Genomic DNA, 27,581 nt, shown 5'->3' with positions numbered 1-27,581 from the left:
AACTAGTCAAATAATTATAACAATCAATTACAAAGAAATACAGTACTCATGTAATGATTGTAATCTGTCTACTTCAAGACATGCCTTTTTTCAGAGTATAGTTTTATTATTAAGGCTTTTCCATTTCTAACTAATCTTTCTTTAGCTGAAGTGGTAACCAAATTATGTATGAAATTCGTTGCATTACATAAACAATGACAAAGAAAGACAGCTGCATATAATCTTTTGTGTACAAAAATATCAATTATCTTGTCACTTTGGATTGCTTGTCCATCTGGGGTTTCTTCCTCTGGTGGCATCAGCAACCAAGATAAGAGTGACGAAACCCAAGTGGTAATAATGGTGCCAATTACAAAGACTACTGAGGAAGACCTATCATAAAATTATTTGGCTACAAAATTTAAAAGAAAGGCGCATTTCCCCTCTTTGCCCTTTTTTTTTTTGTCCTCTCTCTTTTCATATATTTGTTGCTTTTGTGCTTTCAAATCACACAGCATCCTTAGCACTTTGCTGAGGTATTTGGTCAAAAGGGAATGTTCAAAATGGATTTGGATTGGCCTAGAAGGATCTTCATGTACCTCTCCTATTCCAACCAGTAATGGGTCCAAACCAGTTTCATGGAAACAAAAAAGAAGCGTATAGAATAGAAATATGAGTGCATGATTCATTCAACTCTACCCCCAATTTTGGGTTTTTCTGCAAAAAATTTTACCAGAAAGATTCATTCATTCCCAGGTTAAGGGTTTCAAAGTGCCTGTCTCCATCTGATAGTGATTGAATGCACAACTAAAACTAGAAACCAAATCACTCATAGCCTGCCCAATGGGAAATCGAGTAGTCAAATGTTTGGTACACTCACCCACCAAGAAAGAAACACAGCTTTGAATACTCAAAACACAAAGGAACCTTTTCTATCCAGCTTCTTATGTTTGGAATTAGGACCTAAAGTTGCCAAGAAAATTCAAATCATTGAATGCCAAAAAAAAAAAAAACTAGAGCCAATTGACTGATGCCTACCACAATTACCCCAACCACAAAATATATACAAAACAAAGATTAAGATTCGTATTAAATATTATACTACCATGACTCGAACAAGGATATAGAAAAGAAAATTATTATATACAAAGCTTAGAAATACTTTTTCTCTGATCATTACACAATTTCCTCTGCTCTGATGACCCAATGGGAGGTTGGATCACAGTAATAAACGGAACCAGAGATGCTGATAGGGGGTATTTACAAATACTTCACTCTACTTTTTTCCTGTAAAATTGGATTTTTTCCTAAATTTAGGTCTCTCAACCGCTAAATTGGTCTAAATTTTGGTGAAGTAGGACTCTGACTGGTCTAATACGTACAAGAGGGGGGGGTGATCAGTGACCAGTTTCTCAGGAATAAGACCTAATCAGTTTAAAATTCACAAAAGATCTTGACTTGAACAGACCACCAAAGAGGAACCTGGTTGGTGATTCCTGAGAACCAGGATTGAAGTCTTCGGGAGTGCCTTTCACTTTAAGTATCGTCTGCCCGATTTCTTGACGAATCGACTCTATGGTTTTGGAGTCAACAGGATTGCCTGATGCCTCACGAACATAGAATGTATTAACAGCTTTGCCTGCTTTGGTTGTCACTTCTGCTCTTGTTACAGTAAGGCTATTCTCTCGAAAAATTCGGGTGACATCAGAGAGCAGCCCAACTCTATCTGTAGTACAGAGTTCTAGCTTCAAACCCTAAATTAAGAAGAAACATATCAGCTGTCTGCATTTCGATGTAGTCTTTCAAAAACAAATAAAAAACATATGACTAAACAGAATCAAAGTATCACCTATTACAGAAATTAGACAAACAGGTGAGTGCACTAGAACATAACGAGACAAATGGAATATACTACAGCAGCACTGGTTTAGTAAAAGAAAAAGGTCAACATCCATGCTTTTAAAATGACAATTTGACTCATAATCATATCAGTACAATCGCTAAATTCTGCATTAAACAAAACAAATGATTATCACTCCTTTGTCATACATTAGAGCTATCAATGCCCTCAAATGAATACTTTGGGTTCCCTTTGGAAGATTACTTCCCAAAACAGAATCAGACAAACAAAAAATGTGAGATACAATAGTCCATTTACCTCAGATACTCTTCTCTCAATAGCTGCTTCAAGGCATTGTATCACTCTCTGTCTCTCTGCATCTGATTTCACAGGAGATCCATCTATATGCCTGATATAGTATTCCTACAAATGCATCGAGACAATGATGAGGCAAGATTTTCTAGCCAAACCAGGACCAAATGTAGCTCATCTAACCAAGCAGCCGAAAACAAGCCACCAATGTTAAGTTGCAGAAAGTGAAAATCATACCTGATAAGCTTCAGGCCCCTCAGCATCAATATTTGCATGATAAACCACATACTGCATGTCTGTCAAAGTGCAAACTGTATCGAAGAGAAGCTTTGGCCTATCTTTACTACGAATAGTAACCACTGAGTAGTCCTTGTCATACCAATTAACAACATTCACATCTGGTCTTTGCTTGTCATCCAAGACACTCTCATCTTTAACTCGGTCATAATCCCTATCTGCAAACATCATCTGGTGTAGCCTTCTTTCAGGGTGTGTGCCCGTATGAGAGACAACAGTCCTTGACCCCTTAGATTTGATGCTGCCCTTAAGTACATTGCATACTGATTTCTTAATACTAGCTAACCTCTCGGGATCAGTGATAGCCAACCCTGTCTCCTCATCGGTAATGTGCATCACAGATGCAGCCCTTGTGTTGTGCGTCCACACTTGCGCACCCACTACATTGCATTTAAGAATGGCAAGCACACGGCTCACTTCAGATAGTAATCCTGGTCTGTCGGTTCCGCTTAGCTCAAGTGTAGTATGGTCCATTGATTGTATAACACCAACAGATCTCATGGAAGATGCAAAGCAAGACTCAGGGCCAAGAGACTGAAAATAAAAGGAACAAGATTAGGAGCCTTATTACATTAAAGTGAACAAACATAGGAAAAACAAACTGCAAGAACAATTTACCTTTCGTATATAGTCCAAAACCCCTTCATCTGTAACCTTGTTTCCATCTTGATCAGTGACATTAAAAACTGATTTCAAAAGCAAATCACAAAGGGTTAAAGGACATAATTTTCACGGTGATAAACTACCAACAGTCCAAAAAAGCATAAAAGGAGTGTTACCATCCATGAACCAGCCACCATCCGAAGATATGTACGCTTTGGTTACAATAAGGTTAAGATCAGTGAGTATTTGTACAACTTCTAGAAGTATTCCAAGTTTGTTAGCACTATCAACCTGCACCAGAAAATTGGAATAAGTACCAAAACTTCCACCAAAAACCAGAATTGGAGAAGAAAAAGACACACAAAAGTATAGAAAGGGTGACCATACCCTTATCACCGTGGCATTCTTGCAGGCTTCATTATCAATTACAACCCTGACAAGACAGACAGAGGTGTAAATCTCAAAAACAGGTATGGTAAGAATTCATTTACTTTGAGCAACAATGAAGAAAATGAGATTGCAGACCTTGGTGGGTTCATTCTCCTGCAAAGTTTCTCATATTCACCATCCATATCATGTGAAAAGCTCATGCTAACCTCTGAAGAAACCCAAAAAAAAAAAGTAAAACCAAATTAGACAAAAAGGTAGGAGAGAATAAAAGGCACCAATGGAAGAAGATTGGGAATTTATGTAGAACCAATCAGGCAATGATACTTGTAACTCCTAAAGAATATAACAAAGCATAAAAGGAGAAAACAAAAACCATCAAGGTAAATCCTTTCAAGGACTTGTAGCACAAGACAAAGGGGGATGAAGGTGTAGACAGTGTAAGCTGTAAAGTAACCAAAATCCATGAGAAAACTTGTTCCTCAATCCTTCAATTAAGAAAACTAAACTCAAAAACCCACACTTTCTCACCCTCCAACTTGATTCTCAAAACAAAAGAACACAAATCATGAAGCCATAAATCAAAGAAAACAGCACCTACCCATTTGAATATGCAGAGAATTGTTGATTATCTCCTACACCAAAAGCTTTTACTTTTGTTCTTTCTGGGTTGTGTCTCAGAACAAAGCAAGAACAGCAGAGGGAACGAGAAAAGCTGGGCTGGTATGGTATGTATTTATACACAGAAAGGAAGAAAGATATTTAGGATCTTAGACTTACCTCCGTTTCATCTCTCTCTCTCTCTCTCTCTCTCTCTCTCACTAAGGAAACCAATAAACTATATAAATATGCTTTCTTCCTTCCTTAAAAGAAAACCCAAAATTTAAAACCAACTGCCCATTAAAACTCAGAGACCTCCCGACACAATACTCCAAAAAACCTGCAAGTTCAAAAGGTACCACCAAACACAGTCCCACAGCTTTCCCTCTTTTTCTCTCTGCTCGTGTTTTTCTTTGTGGGTTTTATAGCCGCTGAGGTCTCTCTGTGTGACTCTCTCAATATAAAGTCTCTGACTTTCCAAATTGGAAATTCTCGGTCTAAATTTGTGAACAACTCGCTGTGCTTAAAATGAAGGATGGTATTATAGGTTGGCTGGCAAAGGCCATGTAAATCTGAATTAACTACTACACCCGGCGTATTCTAGCACCCACCCGAACTTTGCGGGGAGATTAACGTGGCTAGGTGCTAAAGTGCGCTGAGTAAGTTTGAGATAGGTGTAATAATTTACTAATTTTCTTTTCCGGTCCTTTTGTATAGTTTATTTAACCAATTTTTTTTATCTCTGTATTCCATTTTAGTCAATTTAGTCTTTGTGTTTATCTTTGTTCACGGATTAGTCCTCTAAAAGTTGAAATAAATCAGTCATAAATCAGGCACAAAGTCTTTTTAAGGTCTTTTTCAATCCAAAGAGACATGAGTGATTTTCGCTCAAAAATAAGTAAGCGTAAAATGTATAAAGTTTTTGTGAAGTCTTTCAAGTCAAAGGAACACAAGTGATTTTCGCTCAAAAATAAGTAAGTGTCAAATGTACAAAGTCTATGTGAAGTCTTTCAAGTTAAAGGGATACAAGTGATTTTTGCTCAAAAATACGTAGGAGTCAAAAGAGTTGTTGTCAAAAGAAAATATGTGATTTATCTTATAAAGAAAGTAATACTCATACATGTTGTAGTTACATTCATTATTACCGGATTCACAAGAAAGATCCTAAGAAATAATTACGTGCCGCGTTTAGTTATTTTGACCAGTAATCTCACATATTAGGGACCAAAGAGATCATTAGAGCTTTTATTAGCGGTAAACAGTAAATTCACGATAAAATAAGGGGGCGGGGGACAGTAAAAAGTAGTTTCGAATTCCAAGGTGTGTGGGATCAATCATCAATGGAGCCCGGGAGTAAAGTCAATTTATCCTGGTGGTCTAGGTTTTAACTTTTAACAGTTTGTCTCAATCAATTTATGTGCTCAAAACTTCCTTCAGGAATTAATGCCTCACCATTTATTATTGAAGAAAATTTTTGATTAGTGAAAACGGTACTGACGGAATCTCTAGGAAGCTCTAGAAATTTATTGTGAGGATTCTTTTTAGGGTTTCAGAATGGTTTCTCATCAATGATTTTGGAATTTTAATTTCATTAGTTAATTGCAAGCCCTAATTTTGCCACGTAATTTAAAAAATTAAATAAATGTTTGTAAATAAAGGCAAGTATTTTACTAATTATTCTCAAATTTATGTGTTGTGTGTACATGCATGCATGGTTCGATTGCTCCATGTATTATTGTTAGGTTTGGAGAATATTTTCACAGCATGGTAATTTGGTCAATCTTGCGAATATTTTTTTTTAATACACCTTTCTGTGAGATTTTTAATTAATTAAGAAATAAACGATATAGTATGTTCACTCACTTAAAATTCTTACTTTTCCGTGAGAAATCCCAAACTTAACTTTTCATGTAATGTTAGCTTGTAACATTTTTAAATTTTTGTTTTGTAAAACTTATAAATCAAAATAATTCCTTATTTTAATACACAAGTACAATTTAAATAAACACGACCAAAGAAGAAAAATTAATGAAGTGTTCTAATTTCATCAATATGGGACATGGTGACAGAAAGAAATGGAATCCAAATCCCTAGTTCCTCCCTTTGCCTACAAGATGATAACATATTAATCAGAGATTCAGAATCAATCATGTTTCATGACTTATTCTGTGGTGTCCCATGCATGTCTCTAATTTTTCTAATTAAAACCATCTTGATTTATTAATTATCCACGCTCAAACTCAGTCAGTCTTAGTCCAATCCAATACTCCAAAATTAACAATTAGAGTACGAGATACAATAATCAAATTATCCAACACAAAAAGCCGCCAAAATTACAAACTAGGAATAATAGTACTTCTCCTCCTTGCTGACTCTTAGGATAATGTTTTCATTAATTGGATATTAGTGCCTCACACACATATTTTAGCTAATTAATTAAACTCGAAGCAAAGCTCATAGATTATATACTAATCAAAATCATAAAGCAAACCCTCACGTATTGCTCATCAACTCCTTAATTGCGTTGCTTGAGTTCGATCGAGTCTGAGTCAAAATTTGGTGCGCGCACACATACGCGTGTCTTATGGTGCATGCCGGCCTCATGCTCCTCGCACATGGCCCCATCTGCTTCCTCTTAAAACAGGGTTTACGTTCAGACCAAAAAAAAAAAAAAAACAGGTTTACTCACTTTTCCAGTTTCTTATTGGAGCAGTTGCCCTAGCTAGTGCCATACGAGTATATGATTCAGATAAACCCTATTTAAGTCGGGCCAAAAAACCCAGAACCGAGTAAAGGTATGGCTCCCAAATTTCAGGGGTGTGCCTGTTTACCATGATTGAATATACTGGGTGTGAATCTGGTGTCTTCCACCTAGGTTTTGGAGTGACGACCTGAACCCCATGAAGTGGTTAGTCGTGTATGTATGGCAATTGGGGTAGTGGTGGTGGAGGGTGGTGGTGCTACGTCTATGCAACGGCCAGTCGGCCACTTGAGCGAGCTAATGGAGATTAGCAGTCAATGCATTCATACTAATGGAGATTAGCAGTCAATTCATTCATGCTTTGCTTGTAATTATGGCAAACCAGAAACTAAGGACTACGGCTACCTATTAAGTATTAACTAATCACTTGCAGAATTGTTTACGAACTATAGCTCCAGAGCCTATCTTTCTAGCTAGACTTTGGCTAGAAAGAGCCCAAGACCCGATGGGAGTTGATTAGGCTCAAGTTGGTCTGGGAATTTGTCATGGTGGCCAGACCTACCCCTATAAGGCTATAATATTTGTATGTTCCCCATTTGGAAGGGCATACACCATGGAGTTATCCAAGTGTCAAGTGGGTTTCCTGGTCAGCGTCTTTTTTCATTTTCATTTTTTCGGTTTTGTTTGAGGAATAGATGGTGGGGAGTTCCTGGGGGCAAATAGGGCACGTTTCTTCGAGACGATCGAATGTATTGATTTCCAAGTGCCCTTAAAATCAAGCAATTGTGTCTTAATTTCCATCTCAATAAACCATTTGACAATGATAGTGGAAGATTGCAGATTGATATTTTTCCTCTATGGAAAACTTTAAGGATATGAAGCAAATTAAGGGTAAAATCAAATATTAAGTTACTCAATCTCAATAATTCAATTAAGATGGAATCAATCTCTCAAAAATCTAATTAAGGTGCAATGGGTAAATAATTTAAATAAAGAATTACATCACATAAAATTAACAATTGATCACGGAAATGAAAAGTTATGTTTAATAAAAATATTATATTCAATATGCAAATAAAAAAGTAAAAATTTTTATATCACTTTATGAGTTGTTATAAGATTCTACAAATTAAGCTTACCGTAGATAATTCATTGTATTCTAATCAAATATGTAATAATATAATATAAATTTCACCTCTTATTTTTTGTAAATAGAAAAGTAGAATACTAACAATATAATATAAATACTAACAATATGTAATAATATATATAATACTAAATTTCACCTCTTATTCCTTGTAATAGAAGATTAGAGTACTAATCATATCATGCATGCAGGTGGGTATAAATTAAATTTTTCAAAAGTAAAACAATCTTCATTTTGAAACAAGCGGATCAACTATCTGTAAGAATTATAGCTTCTGATCAGATCATAATCTCCCATTTAGATTCTCAGCTTTTTGTTATAAAATCCTATATAATTATGATTCCTCTCCTGCTACATTACAGTAACCACTCTTTTTTCAGACGTGCACCAAGTGGATTATCACAAATCATTAGCCGTCAGATCCTCTACTATACCCAAAGAAATTCATAAAACTAATCAACAATGCTTTTCCTTGAATCAAATCCAAGCGAGTGTGACATTATTATTATCATCATCATCGATCCGAACCTCCCTAAATCCTCATCATGAAGCAAGCAGGTGCCCGTTAACACTTCATGAACAACCGCTTATAACTACTAACCACCATTCTTAACCGTCCCCAGGCTCACTATAGGTTAAAGCTAACCACTTAATTTGGTTAAGTAATCAGTAGGTGTTTCATTCCCTACTAAGTAGCCTCGGTCAACGGTCAACCAGCCTATGCATGAATCGGTGTTTTGTCGACCGACTCGACCCACTTTATTTAGAAAAACAGTTAAAAGAAAAAAAATGAATTCCCTTTAAAAAATTAAGTTAAATGTTTTGTCGAGGGTCGTACGAGTGCACGTGACTAGCGTCAGACCAGTGAGCAGACTTTGCATATGGGAGCTGGCATGGCAGTCACGCACGTAGCACGTCCGTGTCATAATCTTGCGGTCTCTTCTCTTTCTTTTAGTAATTTAATCATTAATTAATTGATTTCTTTTCTTTAAGAATAAAAATATAACACGTCCTTTCGAGGGCACGAAACGTCGTTCGGGTACGATGCCAGTTCACGTTCCACGTCAGAGAAAAAGTAGAAAGAAAAGGTGTCGGGACCAAATGGCAATTCAATTCTATTATTAGCTCGGTCTCGATTACTCGGGGAAAAGAAAAAAAGAGAAAATTGATCATATGGACCAATTAAATTATCAAAGGCTATAGATACGTAGTAATTACTACTGACTATGTTTAAAAAAATTATGTAAATTTGAACTAAATTTGTCTATTTAGTTTTATCCAGGAACCGGATTCAAGTTGACTGCGGTCTATTACAATAAATAATTAATAATTCACATTTTTATTTTAATAATAATTATTTATAATGATTCAATGATAAACTTCGATAAAGCACTTGAGTCTAATTATTTTTAGACTTATAGCCGAACTCAATTTAAATATAAAATAATAATATTTTTTCTAGCTGAATTCAAGCAAAATTATTAATAATTTACATTTTTATTGTAACTTGTAAGTATATTACAATTTATAATTAAATTAATGTCAAACAATTATTCAGTCGAGAGACAGATGATAAACTCTATGACATTCATGCGGTAACCAGCTTCTTTGAAATGGATGGCATACATGAAGACATGAAGTCTTAGTTTGAAAAACAGAAAACTTTTATCGATCGCTTCTAACTAAATAATGATTCCACCTCAAAATAATTATCATAAAAAGAAAACTCAAAATAATTATCAGTAAGAAGAAAATTAAAATTGTTTGCCGCCAAAAGTAGGACGGTCCCTGGTTGGCTGGTTGCCAGTTGGCAACAGGAATGGCAATAGCTGTTTGAATACGAGGGCTGGTCCCACACAGGACAGAGAACAGCCTCTGTTGTACGCACACGTTTCGCAGTAGAAGCGCGTCCACGTAATAAATGATGATGAGGCTAGGTGGGCCTTCTTAGTCCACAACAGTCTTTCTTCCCCGAAGCCCAAAACTGAGTGATTGATGGAAGCGAAGCCCAGATTTGTCCCCTGTCACGTTCGAAGCCGTACCATGAAAGGAACGACTCGTCTTCTCTCGCCCTACCACATTTGAAAGATCTCGTCATTAATGACGTAATAGGGTTTCTCATGTTTTAAGTAACTTTAAGCGTGGTATTTACCAAGTATCTCATGGTTGGCTGCCCCGCTGGTGAGTGGTGACTACAAAAAATCATAATTGGTTAGCTCGTGACTAGGTGGAGAACGAAATAGTTAGCCCGTAGTCTAGTGAATACAACGCTTAGCTTAAAACCTAAAAAATGTTGAATAAATACTAGTTGCGTTACACATGCGTATTATGACAAACATTTTTTTTTTTTTTTCACATGTTAAAACTTAAAACGATGGAGAATGAAACCTATAACTCATTAACCAACTATGATATAGTTAATTTTTCGACTTCAAATTTTGAATTGCTAACGATTTTAGAAAAATAGTGTCACTAACATTTTTTGATCCCCTCGTCCTCTTTGTGAACAAAGAGAGTACCTCACATAATTAAATATTTTACAGTACTCGACTATTTCTATTTTTTTTTAACTTTCTTTAACTCATATTCGAACATGTAGAGTATGTGTGTTATATTTCTTGTGTGATATAGAGCACTCCGGAAAAAAAAAAAAAAATTGTGACAGTATATAGAAGTTCTTTTTTTATTATTTGGGTGATTTCAAATTTCAACTGATTTCATTTCCATGTTTTCGGTATTAGGTTCTTAACTAATTAATCGAGTAAACTTGTAATGAAAGCAGTGATATGCATCATCAACTTCAATGGGGTTTGTCCCCATAATTATGACATATAATCCGAGTTGGTGTTTGAATATACGTCAGATATATGCCTCGTGCTTCATATGTAGCAGAAGATTAGCAAATTATAATAGTCCGCAACCAAACCCTACCTGCTAGCTGGTCCTTCCCTAACTTCTATCACATATTTTGGGTACTTATCACCTAACTCACTGACTAATTATACGAACGAACATTCATTGCTCTTAAATATTTTCTTCACACACAAACCACATATATGGTTCACAATATACAAGCAATGCTAGGTAGCTTGGGTCGCGTATAAGATCCTGATAATAATTAGGACGTCCTAGTAAGATTTGTTAGTTGAGAGATTGCAAATGTTATAGGTTTTAATTTCCTCAATTAAAACTTCATAATTAATCTACCAACTTGTGGTGTGGACGACACTATGACATGTCTCTTGCTAGACATTTTTAATTTTTAATGAAAGGAACTCATCGTGATTCATGTATTTCTATTGTTTTTGATTGATTATGTATGTGTTAGTATTAGTTTTAAAAGATTTAATTTAAAGAAATTATATAAATCTCTTTCTCCTCTAGGTTTCTCTCTCACCTTAGAAACCCTAAGGCCTACGCCGTTCGATTCTTGTTCTCGTCCGGCAGCGCCCGGATGTTGGGATGGCCTCTAGCCTCCTACCGTCATGGGGTTGCTGCCGGACGGAAGAACTACGACCTATGGTGATTTCGTAGGAGGAATGCGCTCTGGCTTTTCAGTTGGTTCGGCTGGGATGGTTCAAATGGTGGTGGTCGGGCTGCACCGGCCGGTAGTACGATCCCCACCGATGGGTTTCCTGGATCGCAGGCTTCAGAGATCTCGATCGATGGCGGTGGGGTGTTAGGCAGCCTGGATCGGGGATGGTTTTGGTCCATAGTGATGCAGGTTGTGGCGGGGTTGCTTGGGCGACGTGGTGATGCAGGTCGTTGCAGTTTGGAACACCAAGAGGATGGCGTGGCAGTGCAAAGTGTAGCGACGTGGGTCGGATGGATCTTGCCGGATGGTGCTATAAGACGGGGAAGGGAGGAGCAGGTTGACTGGCCCGAACTGGTTTGATGGGCCTGGGGCGAACTTCCTTGCAGATTACCATGTTGGCTTGCAAATTGTTGGGCTGGATTTCTGCCCTAGTCCAATGTTTATTTGGGCTAGGGTTTAGGGCCTAGGCCCAACCCTATGTTTTTTTTAGTTTTACCTAAATTACAATAATTCCTTGTATTAGGAAACTAAGCACCGATGTGCACTCTATGTCTCTGTAGCGTCTCTGGAGTAGTATCGAAAGAGGACATCCGCTATCTCTACGATCTGAAATGTATAATGAGTGGGTCTATTTCTACGTATACCACTATCTTCTTGTCTGTCTATGTCCTTAAATGACAGCGGAAGGGTATGTAACGGTCTATTCTGGTTTGTGATGAATATATTATTTCGCCCTGTGGGCTTGATTAAAAAAAAGAAGAAAAAATTATATAAATTAGAGAAAGGCATATATATAGCTAAGGGCCCGATGTGCCTCCATATATGGCAATATTTGCATTGTTATTTTGGCTTTATAATTGATTAAGAAAGCATGCATACATATAGTAATACTAGTAAAGGGGTGCTTCATGTGGACCAAAGGCCACCAAACGATTAGAAGTTGGGAGAATTTGAGCATGTTTGCATGCATATACTTTGCTTAAACTCTAGGCCAATGGCTTCGATCGATATATAACTTAAATGGAAGATAATATAGGACCTTACAAAGAAGTCTATTATAACTCGTATAAAAAACGGGTTTTCAACATTGTACGGAACTACAGATCGATATCACTATTAAAGTTAGCTTTCTCTCTAAAAGAAAAAACATATATATATATATATATATATATATATATATATATAGGTGAAGAATTTTCTTTGAATTATTTTTCCGGAATGCGGCTAGAAATAAAAATGTACAACAGGAATTCAAAGCACACTACTTTTGGGTCGATTTAATTAGTACTTATGATAAAATGGCACTCAGATTTTGTAGTTGGGAGCAACCCAGAAGTTTGGTAACTCATAAAGTAGCTAGCTAATAGCAACAACATATAGCTAACACTAAGAGCTGGCAACTTTAAGAGGACTCAAAGTTGGTTGCAGTTAGAAATTCTGGCATAGTCGGCAAAGATGAAGTTAAGTAACTAACATTATTGGAAGCAGAACTCTCCAAATGTCTCGGAAAATCTGAGGAGTAAAGCATTCATGTCGTCTAGTCTACGATTTAGTCGTATAAATTTAGATTTTAGCACGTCCAAACCAAGCGTTTACTATAATTAAGTCATGCATGTGCTAGTTGTTAATTTGCTTAACGACGCAGTACGTACAGCGGTACAAATGTACAATTAAGTAGTATGTCGATCCATGATTAATACGAAGCCAATAACAGCCACGTTGAGGCTGGTCAGATTTAGAGATCGAGTACAAGAACGTCTGAGGAAGAAGGATATGTGTAAGAACAAGAAGCACAAATTGGTTGTAACCAAACCGAGACAGAAAATATGAAAGCCTAATTATTACTCCAACTCCAGCCTCACCAAGAAAGCAAGCAATTAATCATGCCAGTAGTGGTTTTGCTGATGTAACTGGTTAAAGTCAGCCAATGATTTGGGCTTTTGTCAATCCCTAAATTTGTATTGGTCTTTGTAGTTATATTAGTTTTTTTTTTTTTGAGAAATTGTAGTTATATTAGTTCGAAAAATAGAAAGGAAAAAAGAAAGAAAGAATAGGGTTACCAATTTATTGGTAACTTTCCATATTATTATGTAGAAGTATGAGTATTTCTCAAACTAAAAAAAAACCTTCAACGATGAAAGGCGTTACATAATATGCATCGTCACAATTTGATTAACATTTTTGCAGGTTAATTAACTTCATCTCTTATATCCTTCAAGAAAGCCATATACAAAGAAGCTAATATATTGCTCAGTGTGTAGTTTAAAAGATAAGACGTTTATTTGGTTAGAAGTTAGGCCTCCTTGACTCATGAATAAATTTTAAAATTCTTATATGTCTATAGCCACTAGTTCGGCTCAGGGTTTTGACATTACCTCTCGAACTGTCCTTGGGTGTTCTTAATAGAAATTAGGTGTACTGATTGGCATCCTTCCGGATAATCTTTGTAATGTTATTTTTGAATCCTGATCTTTATAGTAACGATGTGTATCACAATGACATAACTGTACATAAGTGGGAGCTTACTTGGGCTTTATGCAAGAATTTGTTAGCTAGTGTCTAACTTCGGACAGCAAACTCAAACAGTAAGAGGTTCAAGTTTATACTCGTAACAAGGAATTTGATGGAAGGCCGGCCTGCATTAGAGCAAAACGAAATACACAAGAATGTCCTTTAGCTAGCCCAAGATTTACAATAGAACTAACCAAGGTCAAAGTACGCACACAAACACGTACTGGTAAGTGATAACTATGTAAATGACACACACACACACACAGTAAGCAGCAGTAAGCCAGTAACTAGTAAGCAAACCCAGTACTGGTTCTAAAATATTCACGGCAAAAGTTACACGTCAGTACTGGTTCTAAAATATTCATGGCAAAAGTTGAGAGAATAAATTCAATTAATGGTATGCCACATGAATCACAAGCCGAACTAGAATAAAAAGAAAAAGGACTACTGCACGGTAATGACCTTAGATTCATGTGGGTTAAAAGATGTAACGAAGCATATGAAGTCAAGCTATCAATAAATAAGCATTATAAATTTATAATTGTCAACATATAGCAGAATGCAAACATTCTTGAATGGCTAATATATCAAAGTTCCAATAAAAGAGTATGTAACATATTTGTTTGTAACATTCATAATCTAGAGCCAGAATTCACCGTGAAGAGTGCAGAAGCGAGGAACTTTCACCGTGAAGAGTGCTTACTGGATTTGACGCGCTGTGTTGGGCAATGTCTTAGCTTCATCCTCATCCGGTGATCCTCTGTGGAAGCGTCTTTGGAAAGCTCATGTTCCCGGCAAGGCCCACATGTGTATGGAGGGCATGTAACAACCTATCACCTATAAGGGAGCAACTTCTCCGAAAGGGTTATGTAGGAGACGTTGGATGTCTCCTGTGCAATCACAAGGTGGAAACTACAGCACACATTTTTTTGAAGTGCCCAGTTGCCCTTCAGTTACTTTGAGGTCAACTTTCTTCTTTGAAACACACTATTCTGCCAAACTTAGACTTTAGAGAGTGGATGCTAGAGCAGTCTCTTAATCTCAAAGCTGACATTTTCGCAAAACTATTCATGATAATCTGGAGTTTGTGAAAAAGTCGAAGTACCAAATTGTGGGGGAAGGCAAAGTGCAGTCGTCAAATGACAATCTGCTGATGCATTACATAGCTTGAAAATTTTCACAAGGCTAGAGTCCCACTATACCAATCCAAAAAACTACAAGGAGATGGCAGGCTGCTGCAATTCTTAAGCTAAATGTTGATGGAGCGTTTATCTCCCAAGAATCATATGGTGGAACTGGAGGAGTTTTAAGAAGTTCAAGTGGAGCCTTTCAAGCTGCTTTCTCAAAACAGATTTTTTATGTAAACCCGGCACAACAGATGGAACTGTTGGCAATCAAGGAAGGCCTGCAGTTCATCAAGAATCTGCAGATACAGATTGGGGAAATTCTAGTGTAGTGGTGGGTATCTCATACCCACATTTACAAAAGTGAGAACAAATTTTGTTGTCAAAGTTGTAATTTGAGTCCTACTTTGTGTAATATTAGTTATAATAATAGTAATTACACCTCTTACGACATTTTACAAGTTTTTGAACAAATTCGTTGTCAATGTTGTAATCTTAGTTCTAATAATGGTAATTACACCTCTTCCGACATTTTTACAAGCTTTTGAACAAATTCGTTGTCAATGTTGTAATTTTTATTTAACTATATGTAAATAGTGTAAATGAATATGGTAACTTTTGTTCTCAATATTGTAATTTTGGTTCAAATACTTGTAAATTTTTGTTCAAATAGTTGTAAATGAGGGTATCTCATACCCACCAGTACACTAGCTTGTCTCATTTGTCATAGTTGATTGTCTAGTGGCAGTTCAAGAGATCATAGGTACTGCCTTGAATCTCTCAGTTACGAGCTGCATTGTCCATGATATTCAACAGGATTTGAGTACGATGCTGGGTGTACTGATCAAATTTGCCTCCCGGTCTTGTAATAGGGTGGCACATAAACTCGCTAATCTTGCTTTTAAAATTCTACGACAAGCATCACGGCAAGGAACAACTCCACCCTGTATTGTTGACCTTGTTTCACAAGATTGTAATCCTGCTCCCTAATATCTGAATAAAATTCCAGTACTTTACTTCAAAAAATATAAAAAGGTAATCAACTCAAACAGATATTATTTCTTCCAATAGTTTTCTATGGCCTACCATGTCCGGAGAAAAATTCGAAATATAACATATATTCTGAAATATGGTAGAAAGTCTAACTTGCAGCATAACATGCCAGTAGGACCTTGGGCAGGGAGACACCGCTGTAGCCAGAGGCATGTAGCTATTGGAATCTGTTTATAAATTCCACAAATTTCTTTAATTGATACAGAAATATTGCACAACAAATCGGCAATACTTTTTATTTCATGAGATTCATATATTAACGTTGGAACTAACCAAGGTCAAATTATATTCATACATTTTATTTCATGAGATTCAAGATAATGTCAATAACCAAGGTCAGAGTACACATACACAAACACGAACAACTAAGAAGTAAATGTTCACACCAGCAAACTTAGAATTTTAATCGTTGCAAGGTTTATCTCTTCAGTGATACGGTCTAGCACTCTAGCTGTTCCGCCAAATCTGCAAGCTGTACAGCAACATATTACAGATGAAGTAGAGACACATCTGTCTGTGAAGTGCCAATGTGAAACATATGTTCTCCAGTCAAACCTGCAAGCTGTACAGCAACATATTACATATGTACCAAATCTAAAACATTCATCAACTTTTAGTTAGCTACAGTAAGCTTAACCCCAAAACCATATTCAATTAATCAACATCGAAGAATTTACCCCTCTAGGAGATAGTCAAGGACATTGATCTGCAAAGGCTCGAGAGATGGATCACTGAGTGTAGCAAATTAAGTAGCATTCATCTCATCAAGATTCAAAAGAGTCCCGGTCCTGCAGAATTTACAGAAGGTTGCGGCTTCAACACACTCTTGTATCTGCAAAGACCCAAGCACAACTCGATAAGCAGCGAATTAACTAGTCATAACATGCATGTAATCGACAATGTTGCACAAGTAGAAGCTACCCCAGGCGAGTATGCTCGTCGTAGCTTCCAAAAATTAGTCCCTTGCAGCTCTTTAACCAGCCGCGCCACTAACTGATCTGTCACAGCTGCCAAATCCTTTTCGGTTCTGCTGATGTAACTGGTTAAACAGCCAGTGATTTAAGCTTTTGTCAAACCTAAATTTGTATTGGTCTTTGTTGTCATATTAATTCGAAAAATAGAAAAGAAAAAATAGAATAGGGCTACCAATTGGTAACTTCCCAGTTCCCATTATGTAGAAAGTAAGAGTATTTCTCAAACTAAAAAAAAAAAAAAAGTCAGCGGTAAAAGGCGTTACATAATATGATAATATGCATCATCACAGCTTGATTGACATTTTTGTAGGTTATTTAACTCCATCTCTTATATCCCTCAAGAAAGCGGGGTACGAAAGAGCTAATATATTGTTTAATGTGTAGTTTAAAAGGGGTGGTGTTATTCTTTTCCGACACGACCAGATAACACGACTCAAAACCCACATAACATAAACCGGGTTGAACCCGCACGATTAAAAAGCGGGTCAACCCGCCATGACCCATTTAATATATGGGTTGGCCACGGGTCAACTCCCAAACTCGAAGTGAACTCATATAACCCTATTATGCTATACTTCTTCTTGAAATTTTGGACGTTGGGAGTATTTGATCCTACGATTGGACAATTTGAAATATTTTACTTCATCATTATTTGATTTAATTATTTATGAATTATATGTAATTATTTATATTCTTCATCTTATGGATTTTTTAGTGAATTTAATCAATTTATGCATTTTTTTTTTTTAGTTTATGGGTCGCAATGTTAATCCTCAAATAAGTCATTTGATCTAACACAACACGACCTATTTATTAAATGGTTAATTACATATAAGTGCATATTTCAATGTTTGGGTTAAGCGGGTTGGAAACGAGTAACCCGTTTAATAAATAGGTTGGGTTTTGGTTTAAATTTTCGACACGATTATTAAATGAGTTGGGTTTGGGTTTGTCTCTTGTGACACGACAAATACCTTGACCCGACACGAACCCAACCTGACACAACCCATTGACAGCTCTACTATTCACACACCCAATTTCTCTATTCAGACACTCCTCTATTTTTCTCTCACTTTAATTCAATTTTATTTTTACAAATTACCTTGCAATTATTCTTTTTCTTTTTTCTATTTGACAAGTCAATCATGAATCAAACATAAATACATCATTATACAATAAATCAATTTTTTTTTACCTATAAATGAAGGAAAAATAATACGTTCATTAAGTGGAATGACTTGTATTATTAGACAAGGAATATGGTTCCCAAGTAATTACGTTCATCCAACTGAATCTAAATTGCAAAGTTTGTCCTCAGTCTTGCATAATGCATTCTTATTATTTATGGGTGAGTGTTCTTTCAATACAGTTATCTAAAATACATTATATTAAGAGTTCATACTATTGATTATGCGTGTGTCTACATTTGTCTAGCTCCTCAAGTTAGTCTTATTCAAACAATTAATTTTGAATTATACTTTTTTTTTTGTACCTACAAATTTCTCAAATTTCAGACTGCATTTGAAAATGGCTTATTACCAATCTATAAGAGACGAGAAACTCTAGTAAGCTAGGTGCAATATTGGAACCCTAAATAACAAGGGAGTAAAGCTTGCGTCTTACCCCTTCTACTTGTATGAGGACAAACTTTGCAATTTAGATTAAGTTGGATGAACGTAATTACCTGGGAAGCATATTCCTCGTCTAATAATACAGGTCATTCCACTTAAGAAACGTATTATTTTTCCTTCATTTATAGGTAAAAAAAAATTTTGATTTATTGTATAATGATGTTTTATTCATGATTGACTTGTCAAACAGATAAAAGATAAAAGATTAAAAAAAAAAATTATAAGGGAATAGTTAGGGTAATTTGTAAAAAAGAATTGAATTAAAATATGAGAGTTTCTGTTCATACCTCCAAAATTGGTATTTAGACATCCCTACTTAATAGACCTCCAACTTACTTTTATAAATAACTAATATGCTGTCTACACCTCCCTACTTTTCCCAAAATGGCCATTGTCTAATAAAATCTATAAAAGCCCTTCTTCTTTTTTTTTAATTCTATTTATACCTCTAAAATCGGTAGCTGGACCTCCTTTAATTTTTGAACATTTCACAATCCTATTTCAATTTTCAATTTTTGAACAAAAAGAATGAACAATATGCGAGAGTTGTAGGCTGCCTCTTATATATATATATATATATATATATATATATATATAGTTTACAGCTTTCAATATACAACTCGTAATAGTATTCAACACTCACCTGATTAGTTGTAAATTGGTTGGTATAGTTTTCTGTGGTCTCCAATCTAACTCCACTTTAACTAGATTCATTGTCTTCTTGTTGCTGTTCCTGAAATGAAATAAACTTTGATCAATGCCTAGAAGGTAACAATGTATCAATGCTAAGGCATGAAGTAATCAGAAATCAGAAACAAAGAGAGTAAAGTACTTGCTTGCCGGCGCCTGCGGAAGTCGGAATCAGAGTGGAATTTGAGAGAGAGAGAGAGAGAGAGAGAGAGAATAAATCGAAGAGGAGAGGGGGGAGAGAGAGATGAGTGTAATTTATTAATTAAAATGAGGACAATACTGTCAATAGATGTTAGATTGGGTAAATGAAAGTAAAAAACTCTTAGTGGAGTAAGTGGATAATTTTTAAGCTAAAATTGGGTAAATGGTCACAACCCCTTCCCCCCCCCCCCCCCCTATTTTGTATCCTTATTGGTAATTTGACATGAGTTGATATAATCAACTATAACTTGAAGGAAAAAAAAAAAAAAAAAAAGTCCAATTGCCAATTTTGGAGGTATGAATAGAAGCTCCCTTAAAATATTAGAAAAATAGAGAGGGTGTGTGAATAGAGAAAATGGATATGTGAATAGCACAACTCTTTAAAAGATAGATGTTAATTTAAATAGAAGTTCGGCCTCTTTGACTCTTGAATCAATTTTAAAATTCTTGTATGTCTATAGGCCTATAGCCATTAGTTCGGCTCATGGTTTCGACATTACCTCCCGAACTGTCTTTTTGGGTGTTCTTAAAAGTAATTAGGCGTACTGTTCGGAATCCTTCCGGATAATCTTTGTACTGTTATTCCCTGATCTTTATAGTTTATACTAACAATGAGTATCACAATGACATAACTGTACATATATAATTGGGGGCTTACATGGGCTTTATGCAAGAATTTGTTAGCTAGTCTCTTACTTCAGACAGAAAACTCGAACAGTAAGGCGTTCAAGTTTACATTCGTAAGACGGAATTTGATGGAAGGCTGGCCTGCATCAGAGCAAATCGAAATACACAAGATTAGACAAGTATTAATGTCCTCTAGCCCAAAATTTAATCATGTCATTTTCCCATAATTGCCAAACGACCTATTAGTATAATTAGGTCACCCAATGTTAGTTTTCCATGGCCTACAACGTACTATGTCCACCAGGGAGATCTGTAGGAGAAAAGAACTCAGAGATCCCTTGGGCTTTATCTTTGTGATGTTATATCTTCCTAAACCACTGTGCTAGTATCAAAAATTCTAGTCTTTGGTCTTTCTACTATTGAATCAGGAAGGAAAGCTACCTAATCCGTATGTAGAAGAATTCAAAATATAACATACTCCAAAATAATATGGTAGAAAGTATACTCCGAAATAAGAGAAAAATTCAGCTACCGTCCCCAAACTATTTTGCCAAGGCCAATTTGATACCCGAACTCTCAAAAGTATCAATGTGATACCCAAAAACCTAAATTGGTATCAACGTGATACTTCCGTCCAAAATTTCTGACGGCGCCGTCTGTTTGCTGACGTGGCAAGCACATGGGTCCAAAAAAAAGTGAAATGACCAATTTACCCTTCTTTTTTTTTTTAGAAAAATTCATTTACCGTCTCCAAACTATTTTGCCAAAGCCAATTTGATACCCGAACTCTCAAAAGTATCAATGTGATACCCAAATACCTAAATTGGTATCAACGTGATACTTCTGTCCAAAATTCTGATGGCGCCGTCTGTTTGCTGCCGTGGCAAGCACGTGGGTCCCAAAAAAAAATGAAATGACCAATTTACCCTCTCTTTTTTTGTTAATTCATTTTTTTCCTTTTCTTTTCATTTCTTTTTCTTCCTTCTTCTTCTTCTGGGATTTTCTTCTTCTTCTTCTTAGGGTTTCGCGGCACCAAGCAGCTTGGGGCTGAAGCTCCCAATCGAACCCGATACCGGTCGAAGAACCTGCTGGTGCTGAGATGATCAACGACCCGTCGGCGTAAATTGGGGCCGCCAAGTTGTTGAGTGAGACGAGGCGTTCAGCCGGAAGGTATAGTGAGAGAGTGGCCGTCGAGCATGGTAGCGATCTTGGCGTCGAACGGGAGGGACTTGAGTGATCAGACAGGGAAAGCGATGGGAGGAGGTGGTTAATCCACAGGAGTGCGAGGGAGATGGATTTGTAGCAGGAATTGGAGAGGATCTCGGCGGCGTTAGTGATGGTTTGGGCGGAGGAGATGGAGAGGAGAGAGAGAGAGGAGGAGAGAGAAGAAGAAGAAGAAGAAGAATAGCTAAAATGGCTTCCCTAGAATTGGATAGCCTTCCCTTCGGAGACCGTACGTACTCCGCCTCGACGGCCACTCTCTCACGGTACCTTCCGGCTGAACGCCTCGTCTCACTCAACAACTCGGCGGCCCCAATTTACGCCGATGGGTCGTTGATCATCTCAGCACCAGCAGGTTCTTCGACCGGTATCGGGTTCAATTGGGAGCTTCAGCCCCAAGCTGCTTGGTGCCGCGAAACCCTAAGAAGAAGAAGAAGAAAATCCCAGAAGAAGAAGAAGGAAGAAAAAGAAATGAAAAGAAAAGGAAAAAAATGAATTAACAAAAAAAAAAGAGGGTAAATTGGTCATTTCATTTTTTTTTGGGACCCACGTGCTTGCCACGTCAGCAAACAGACGGCGCCGTCAGAATTTTGGATGGAAGTATCACGTTGATACCAATTTAGGTATTTGGGTATCACATTGATACTTTTGAGAGTTCGGGTATCAAATTGGCTTTGGCAAAATAGTTTGGGGACGGTAGATGAATTTTTCTAAAAAAAAAAAGAAGGGTAAATTGGTCATTTCACTTTTTTTTTGGACCCATGTGCTTGCCACGTCAGCAAACAGACGGCGCCGTCAGAAATTTTGGACGGAAGTATCACGTTGATACCAATTTAGGTCTTTGGGTATCACATTGATACTTTTGAGAGTTCGGGTATCAAATTGGCCTTGGCAAAATAGTTTGGGGACGGTAGCTGAATTTTTCTCCCGAAATAATATGGTAGAAAGTCTAACGTACATCATAACATGCCGGTCGGGCCTTGGGCAGGGAGGCTTTATGCACTCATACACTGCTGTAGCCACATCCATGTAGCTTTTGAAATCTGTTTATATATTCCATGAAATGTCTTTGATACACAAAATATTGGACGACAAATCGGCAATACTTTTTATTTCATGATCTATATTGATGTTGTAACTAACCAAGGTCAAAGTATGTTGATAATTTTATTTCATGGTCGACTGATATTGGAACTATTCAAGGTCAGAGTACACACAAACACGAACAACTATGAAGTAATAAACACACATAAGTAAACTTAGAATTTTAATCCAGAACCTTGCCTCTTCTCTTCAGTGATACGGTCTAACTGTTCAACCGTCTCAGCTGTCAAACAATTCCTCCAGTCTCCCGCCTCCCCTCGCCGAAAGAATGCACCCCTGACAATAATTTCCCGCTTTTGTTCGACCAAACGTTGTTCTTACTTTCTAGTTTTTACTAGCTCAGGGTTGGCCAGATATCTTCACATTTCACCAACCATTAGACATTAGTTTCTGTAAGATTAGTATACATGCTTCTGAAACCCCCTTCAGGTAGAAAAGGTTACAGTCCTTTTGATTATCAACTAACTAAATTGCCAGTGCTTCATGAGCGTTACAACCTTCTGGTGTGGACGACATTTTAACAAGCCTATTGCATTTAGTACGTATAGTGGTTCCAAAATGTTTAAGGCAATTATAAGTTAATCGTACAAGGGCCAGGTGCGCCTCTTGTTGAAGATCGGAGAGTCCCTACAAAAGATTATGTGATAAATTAAAAACTCCATTTGAATTGGGTGGTCATTTAATATTGATTTATTGCATAAGAAACTCTTAATAAGATCTTACATAAAGATACGTTGATAAAAGAATTGATGTTGTGTGAATTAGTAGAAAGCCACACTTAGTGCTGTTTATTATAATTGCAATATTTTATGCTTATCATTTTCGCTAAATAATTGATAAAGAAAGCATAGGGTTCATGCTTGTCATCTTCGCTTCATAATTAACAAAAAGCATATACAAAAGTATTAAAGAGGGTGACTAACTAAATTTTTCGAGAAAGTGCGACAATTCGTACATGAATAACACGTTTGCATGCATATACACTTGCTTATATCGAAGGAAACTGTTTGCCATCTTTATCTTCATCACACTTGATTTGAATAATTGTATCCACTATTAAATCTTCATGCCATTTTCAACTCTGTGAATTAGTATCTCAAACAATTTTATATATTTTTCTAATCAAATAATTGCATTCAAACGGAAGAAGTTATAAGCGGTATGAACAATACAACTAGGGTTACTAACAGACCACTTGTAACAAGTCAGATTAAAGGGCCTGAATATAATGGAGCTAATACATCTCTGGTACACCATGAGGCAAGAAAAATGGTCATATCGACCAAAGAAATTTAAATATGACGAAGTGACAACATTGTTGGTAAGGACATTTGTACTTCATATTCAGCAAAACTTGTCAGTCTTTTGCCAAAAAAAAAAAAATTATTATTATATGTTGGTCGGCCTTTTTTTTATTTTTTTTATATCTTCCATGCCATTCAGTTCGTTTTTATAATGATATAAAAGAGTTGGATTGCTTTTTATTCCATGATTGAGATTGAAATATTGTCATTGGAACTAACCAAGTTCAAAGCACACACAAAGTTGACAAACGCATAAACCAAAGAAAAAGTACACAGAAAAGTAGCGACACAGACGCAGATAACTGATCGAGAAGTAAATAACACACATCAATAAGCAGCAGAAACAAGTAATTAAGCAAACTTAGAATTTCAAGTCAGAACCTTGCAACTTCTCTTCAATGATACGGTCTAGCTGTTCCACCATCTCAGCTGTCAAATAATTCCTCCAGTCTCCCGCCTCCCCTCGCCGAAAGAATGCACTATTCTCCATCCCTGTCGATAATTTCTCATTTTTGTTCACATCCAAATTGCTCAAATTCTCAAAACTACACAGCCTTAAGATATTGTCCACCACTCCCTGTGCCTCTTCTTTCGGTGAAAATGGGCACCCCAAGAACTCAGCTAGTCTCCTCAACTGCAGACCAGGTTTTTCTTTCATTTCCTCATATTTGAGGAAGAACACCGTTTCAGGCCCTTCCAAGCTTTCCTTCCAGTAGCCCAACACATGATCCCAAAAGGGTCCATACCCACTCACTCCCCTGCGGAAGTATTCGAAAACTTCTTCAAGTGAATTGGTTCCCATACTCTTGTGTCTCACTCTGTTTGTGAAGTGCCAAAGTGAAACTATTATGTCCTTAGGGTTTCTACACAGATAGACAACCTTGCAAGCAGAGTCTTTAACAGATTGTGGCAGATGCGCTAGTGGTAAGTGAGTTGAAAAGAGCCTGGGAGGAGCATAAGAGGTGGGGTCAGGAATCTGGTTCTTACCGGAATGCTTATTCTCCAAGAAGGGCACAAGAACATGAGGGTTGTTTGTGAGCAAAGGGTGGTCCATGTTTTGTGGGTCTGGATGATAGTGCACTCGCTTTACTAGCGCAAACAGAATTGCCTTGAGCCAAGTGGTGCCTGATTTGGGAGTAGTAGCGAGAAGGATATCAGTATCTTGAGCTTGAAAGTGTTTTTGGGAGGCTAAAACTTTTTGGATATGCATAGTGGGGTACCAAAAGCCCTGGTACTGATGTAAATGACCTGAAATCAATCCTTTCTCAGCAGGAAGCGTGGATATTAGGTCTCTGGTTTCTTGGCTGAGCTCAATTTCTTGCAAGTATTGGGGAAGAGAAGGAGGAGTTTGAGGTAGTGACATGGTACGTAGTTACGAAAGGATCAGATTTGATTGCCTATTAACGAAATAACAAGAAATGGTTGCTTCCATTATATAGTGAGGCGACGACGTACATGGGTTGGCTCTCTGGCTTTGAAGGTTTGGTCAGATGTATATGTCCATATTGATCAAAGAACAGGTGTCTTTACTTCTTACTAGGGGTTGGCCAGATATCTTCACATTTTACCTACCAGAAGTTTGTATTGCCCATAGGCCATAACATGAGCAGTACAAACTTCTGGACGACATTTTAACAGGTCTTTTGCCAGATTTATTAATTTTTTTTCTTCCTAAAAGAAAGGAACCCATTGTCATTCTGAGTTAGTGATGAACACCACTGACTTGCATGTTAGTACGTACGGACAAGCCCAACGTGCCTCCTGCTAAGGATCGAATACTCTTCCATACAACAAAAAGTAACAAAAGAAATTCAGTTAGTGGCGTGAATCACGCTTGTTGTGTTTAACTATTTATGATATTTTTTCATGTTTGTCCTTTTTGCTTAATAATTGATAAGAAAACATATAGTAAAGCTAGTAAATGGGGTACTTCGATGTACACCGACTAAAAATTAGAGAAGCGAGAATTTGAAATGGGTAACACCTTTACATGTATATATACCAACACATATATTCACTGCTTTGAACCCCAAAACATATGATCCAACAGGGTCCTTAAAAACTCACGGCCCTGGCATAACTTTTCCAAAGTGAATCTGTTCGATTGTTCGAATATGCAGTAAGTATACGGCAGCAAACTCTGGCAACCGTAATTAGTTCGATTCATGCTCTTTTGTAAGAAAGAATTTGATGGACGGCTTGCCATTTATGCATGTCGATAAGAACAACATGAATTGCAAAAGAGAGAAGTTCCATAGGGAGTCCCTAGAATATCATCCTACTTTCTATTTCGTGAGATTTACATGGGAACAAACCAAGCTCAAAGCACACACAAACACTGACATTGGAAGCAGACTCAAATAGTAATTAAGGGGTTCACCTCAGTGGTAGTCTCATATCAATTCTCAAGTGCTCTTAGTGAGATGAGGATGGAGATTTTGGTGATTAAGCATTAAGAATTACGCTCTTCTACTAACTGTCAATTCAGGACAGTTTTCTGCAAATTGAATAGTCTGTGATCTTGAGAACTGTGAAAGAGCCATTGCAGGAAACTCAGCTATTATTAACGTGATCATTAGAAGAGGAGAATGAAATTTACACTCCTCATTTTACAATCGACACTCTATGTTTTTTTTTTTTTAGTATGTTATATCACGTACATATTTTACAATCTACACTATAAAAAGAAAAAACTTAAGATATTAAAAAACGAAACATAGAGTGTGGATTGTAAAATTAGAAACGTGGATTTCACTCTTCTTAGAAAATGATGGGAGATACAAAGTCATTCAACTATTGAATTACTACTGATCACCAATCACCATTTACAACTTAACATCATCAAACTACAATCAGAAAGACTCAAAATATTGAGGTCGTTCTGATTGAGGTCAGCTACAGTGTAAATGGAAATCCTTAACAGCAACAAAACTGACCTGGTAACAATGTTATCCCTTACACATAACAGTATAACTAAATAAGGAAAAAAAAAAAAACAAAGACAACGTAATAACATATCTGTGCAGCCAAGAGAGCCAAGAGAGATTCTTTTGAAATTACCTTCAAAACACCATTGAAGGTTTTAATTCCTCAAGAGTCAAGACCTCAACAACAACAAAAATCTCAATTGCAGCCACACAATAATCTCAACAACCAAACAGGACGCTAGCATACAAAAGAACAGAAATTTACTTTTTAGAATCCTAAAAAAATTGAAAAAGAAGTTGAAAATCCAAATGGCACAGTCAAAAGGTAAAGTTCCAAACGGAGAACCAAATCTACCCCTATGAGAATGTCAAAAAAAGTTGTCAGCCTTCAGAGTATCTACAACCTCCAATTTGACATCAAATGAAGCCAAAGTCTTAAAACATCAACTACATAAAAAAAACCCAATTCAACCTATCAACAACTCACCCGAATAAGTTTCAAGTCTAATTCAACAAAAAAAAAAAACAAAAAAAACACCACACAGAACAACCATCTGAAGTTGTGATCAATCAGAAGAAAGTAAAAAAAAAAAAAAAATGAAAACCAAATACCGAGATTTGTGTTCTTCCTGATCATATCAAAAACCCAAGAACTGAGATTCGCCTTGTTCGTGTTCTTCCCATCCCCAGATAAAAAAAGTCACGGGCCTTGGGCAGATAGACACTGCTCTAGCCAGATGCATGTGGCTATTGGAATCTGTTTTATAAATTCCATGCATGTACGTATTTGATACAGAAATATTAGACAACAAA

The 27,581-nt window shown here is 36.7% G+C and overlaps 2 protein-coding genes across 2 annotated transcripts; both read right to left on the bottom strand.

The window, feature by feature from the left end:
• Window positions 1-1,101: 1,101 nt before the first annotated feature.
• Window positions 1,102-4,606, bottom strand: LOC112198411 (ACT domain-containing protein ACR4). Its single transcript, XM_024339537.2, has 8 exons — window positions 4,020-4,606; window positions 3,557-3,629; window positions 3,419-3,464; window positions 3,208-3,322; window positions 3,047-3,114; window positions 2,369-2,962; window positions 2,138-2,242; window positions 1,102-1,733 (listed from the first exon to the last, which is right to left on the bottom strand). Exons 1-8 carry the CDS (start codon window positions 4,021-4,023, stop codon window positions 1,392-1,394), a joined length of 1,347 nt encoding a protein of 448 aa, XP_024195305.1. The 5' UTR covers window positions 4,024-4,606; the 3' UTR covers window positions 1,102-1,391.
• A 19,412-nt stretch (window positions 4,607-24,018) lies between these two features.
• Window positions 24,019-25,533, bottom strand: LOC112199858 (cytosolic sulfotransferase 13). Its single transcript, XM_024340830.2, has one exon. It carries the CDS (start codon window positions 25,202-25,204, stop codon window positions 24,203-24,205), a length of 1,002 nt encoding a protein of 333 aa, XP_024196598.1. The 5' UTR covers window positions 25,205-25,533; the 3' UTR covers window positions 24,019-24,202.
• Between the last annotated feature and the right edge of the window lie 2,048 nt (window positions 25,534-27,581).

This window comes from Rosa chinensis, chromosome 4, assembly GCF_002994745.2.
Source record: "Rosa chinensis cultivar Old Blush chromosome 4, RchiOBHm-V2, whole genome shotgun sequence".
Taxonomy (NCBI): Eukaryota; Viridiplantae; Streptophyta; class Magnoliopsida; order Rosales; family Rosaceae; genus Rosa; species Rosa chinensis.
The sequence above is the reverse complement of the archived record's forward strand: the minus strand, read 5'-3'. Positions and strand labels throughout refer to the sequence as shown.

What these genes read in the sequence shown, in the direction of transcription:
- LOC112198411 (XM_024339537.2), bottom strand. An exon ending in TTTTGGACTATATACGAAAG is followed by an intron (nt 2,963 to 3,046) that starts GTAAATTGTTCT and finishes TTTTATTTTCAG; the next exon opens with TCTCTTGGCCCTGAGTCTTG. An exon ending in TTGAGAGAAGAGTATCTGAG is followed by an intron (nt 1,734 to 2,137) that starts GTAAATGGACTA and finishes TTCTTAATTTAG; the next exon opens with GGTTTGAAGCTAGAACTCTG.
- LOC112199858 (XM_024340830.2), bottom strand. Translation starts at nt 25,204, where the DNA reads ATGTCACTACCTCAAACTCCTCCTTCTCTTCCCCAATACTTGCAAGAA.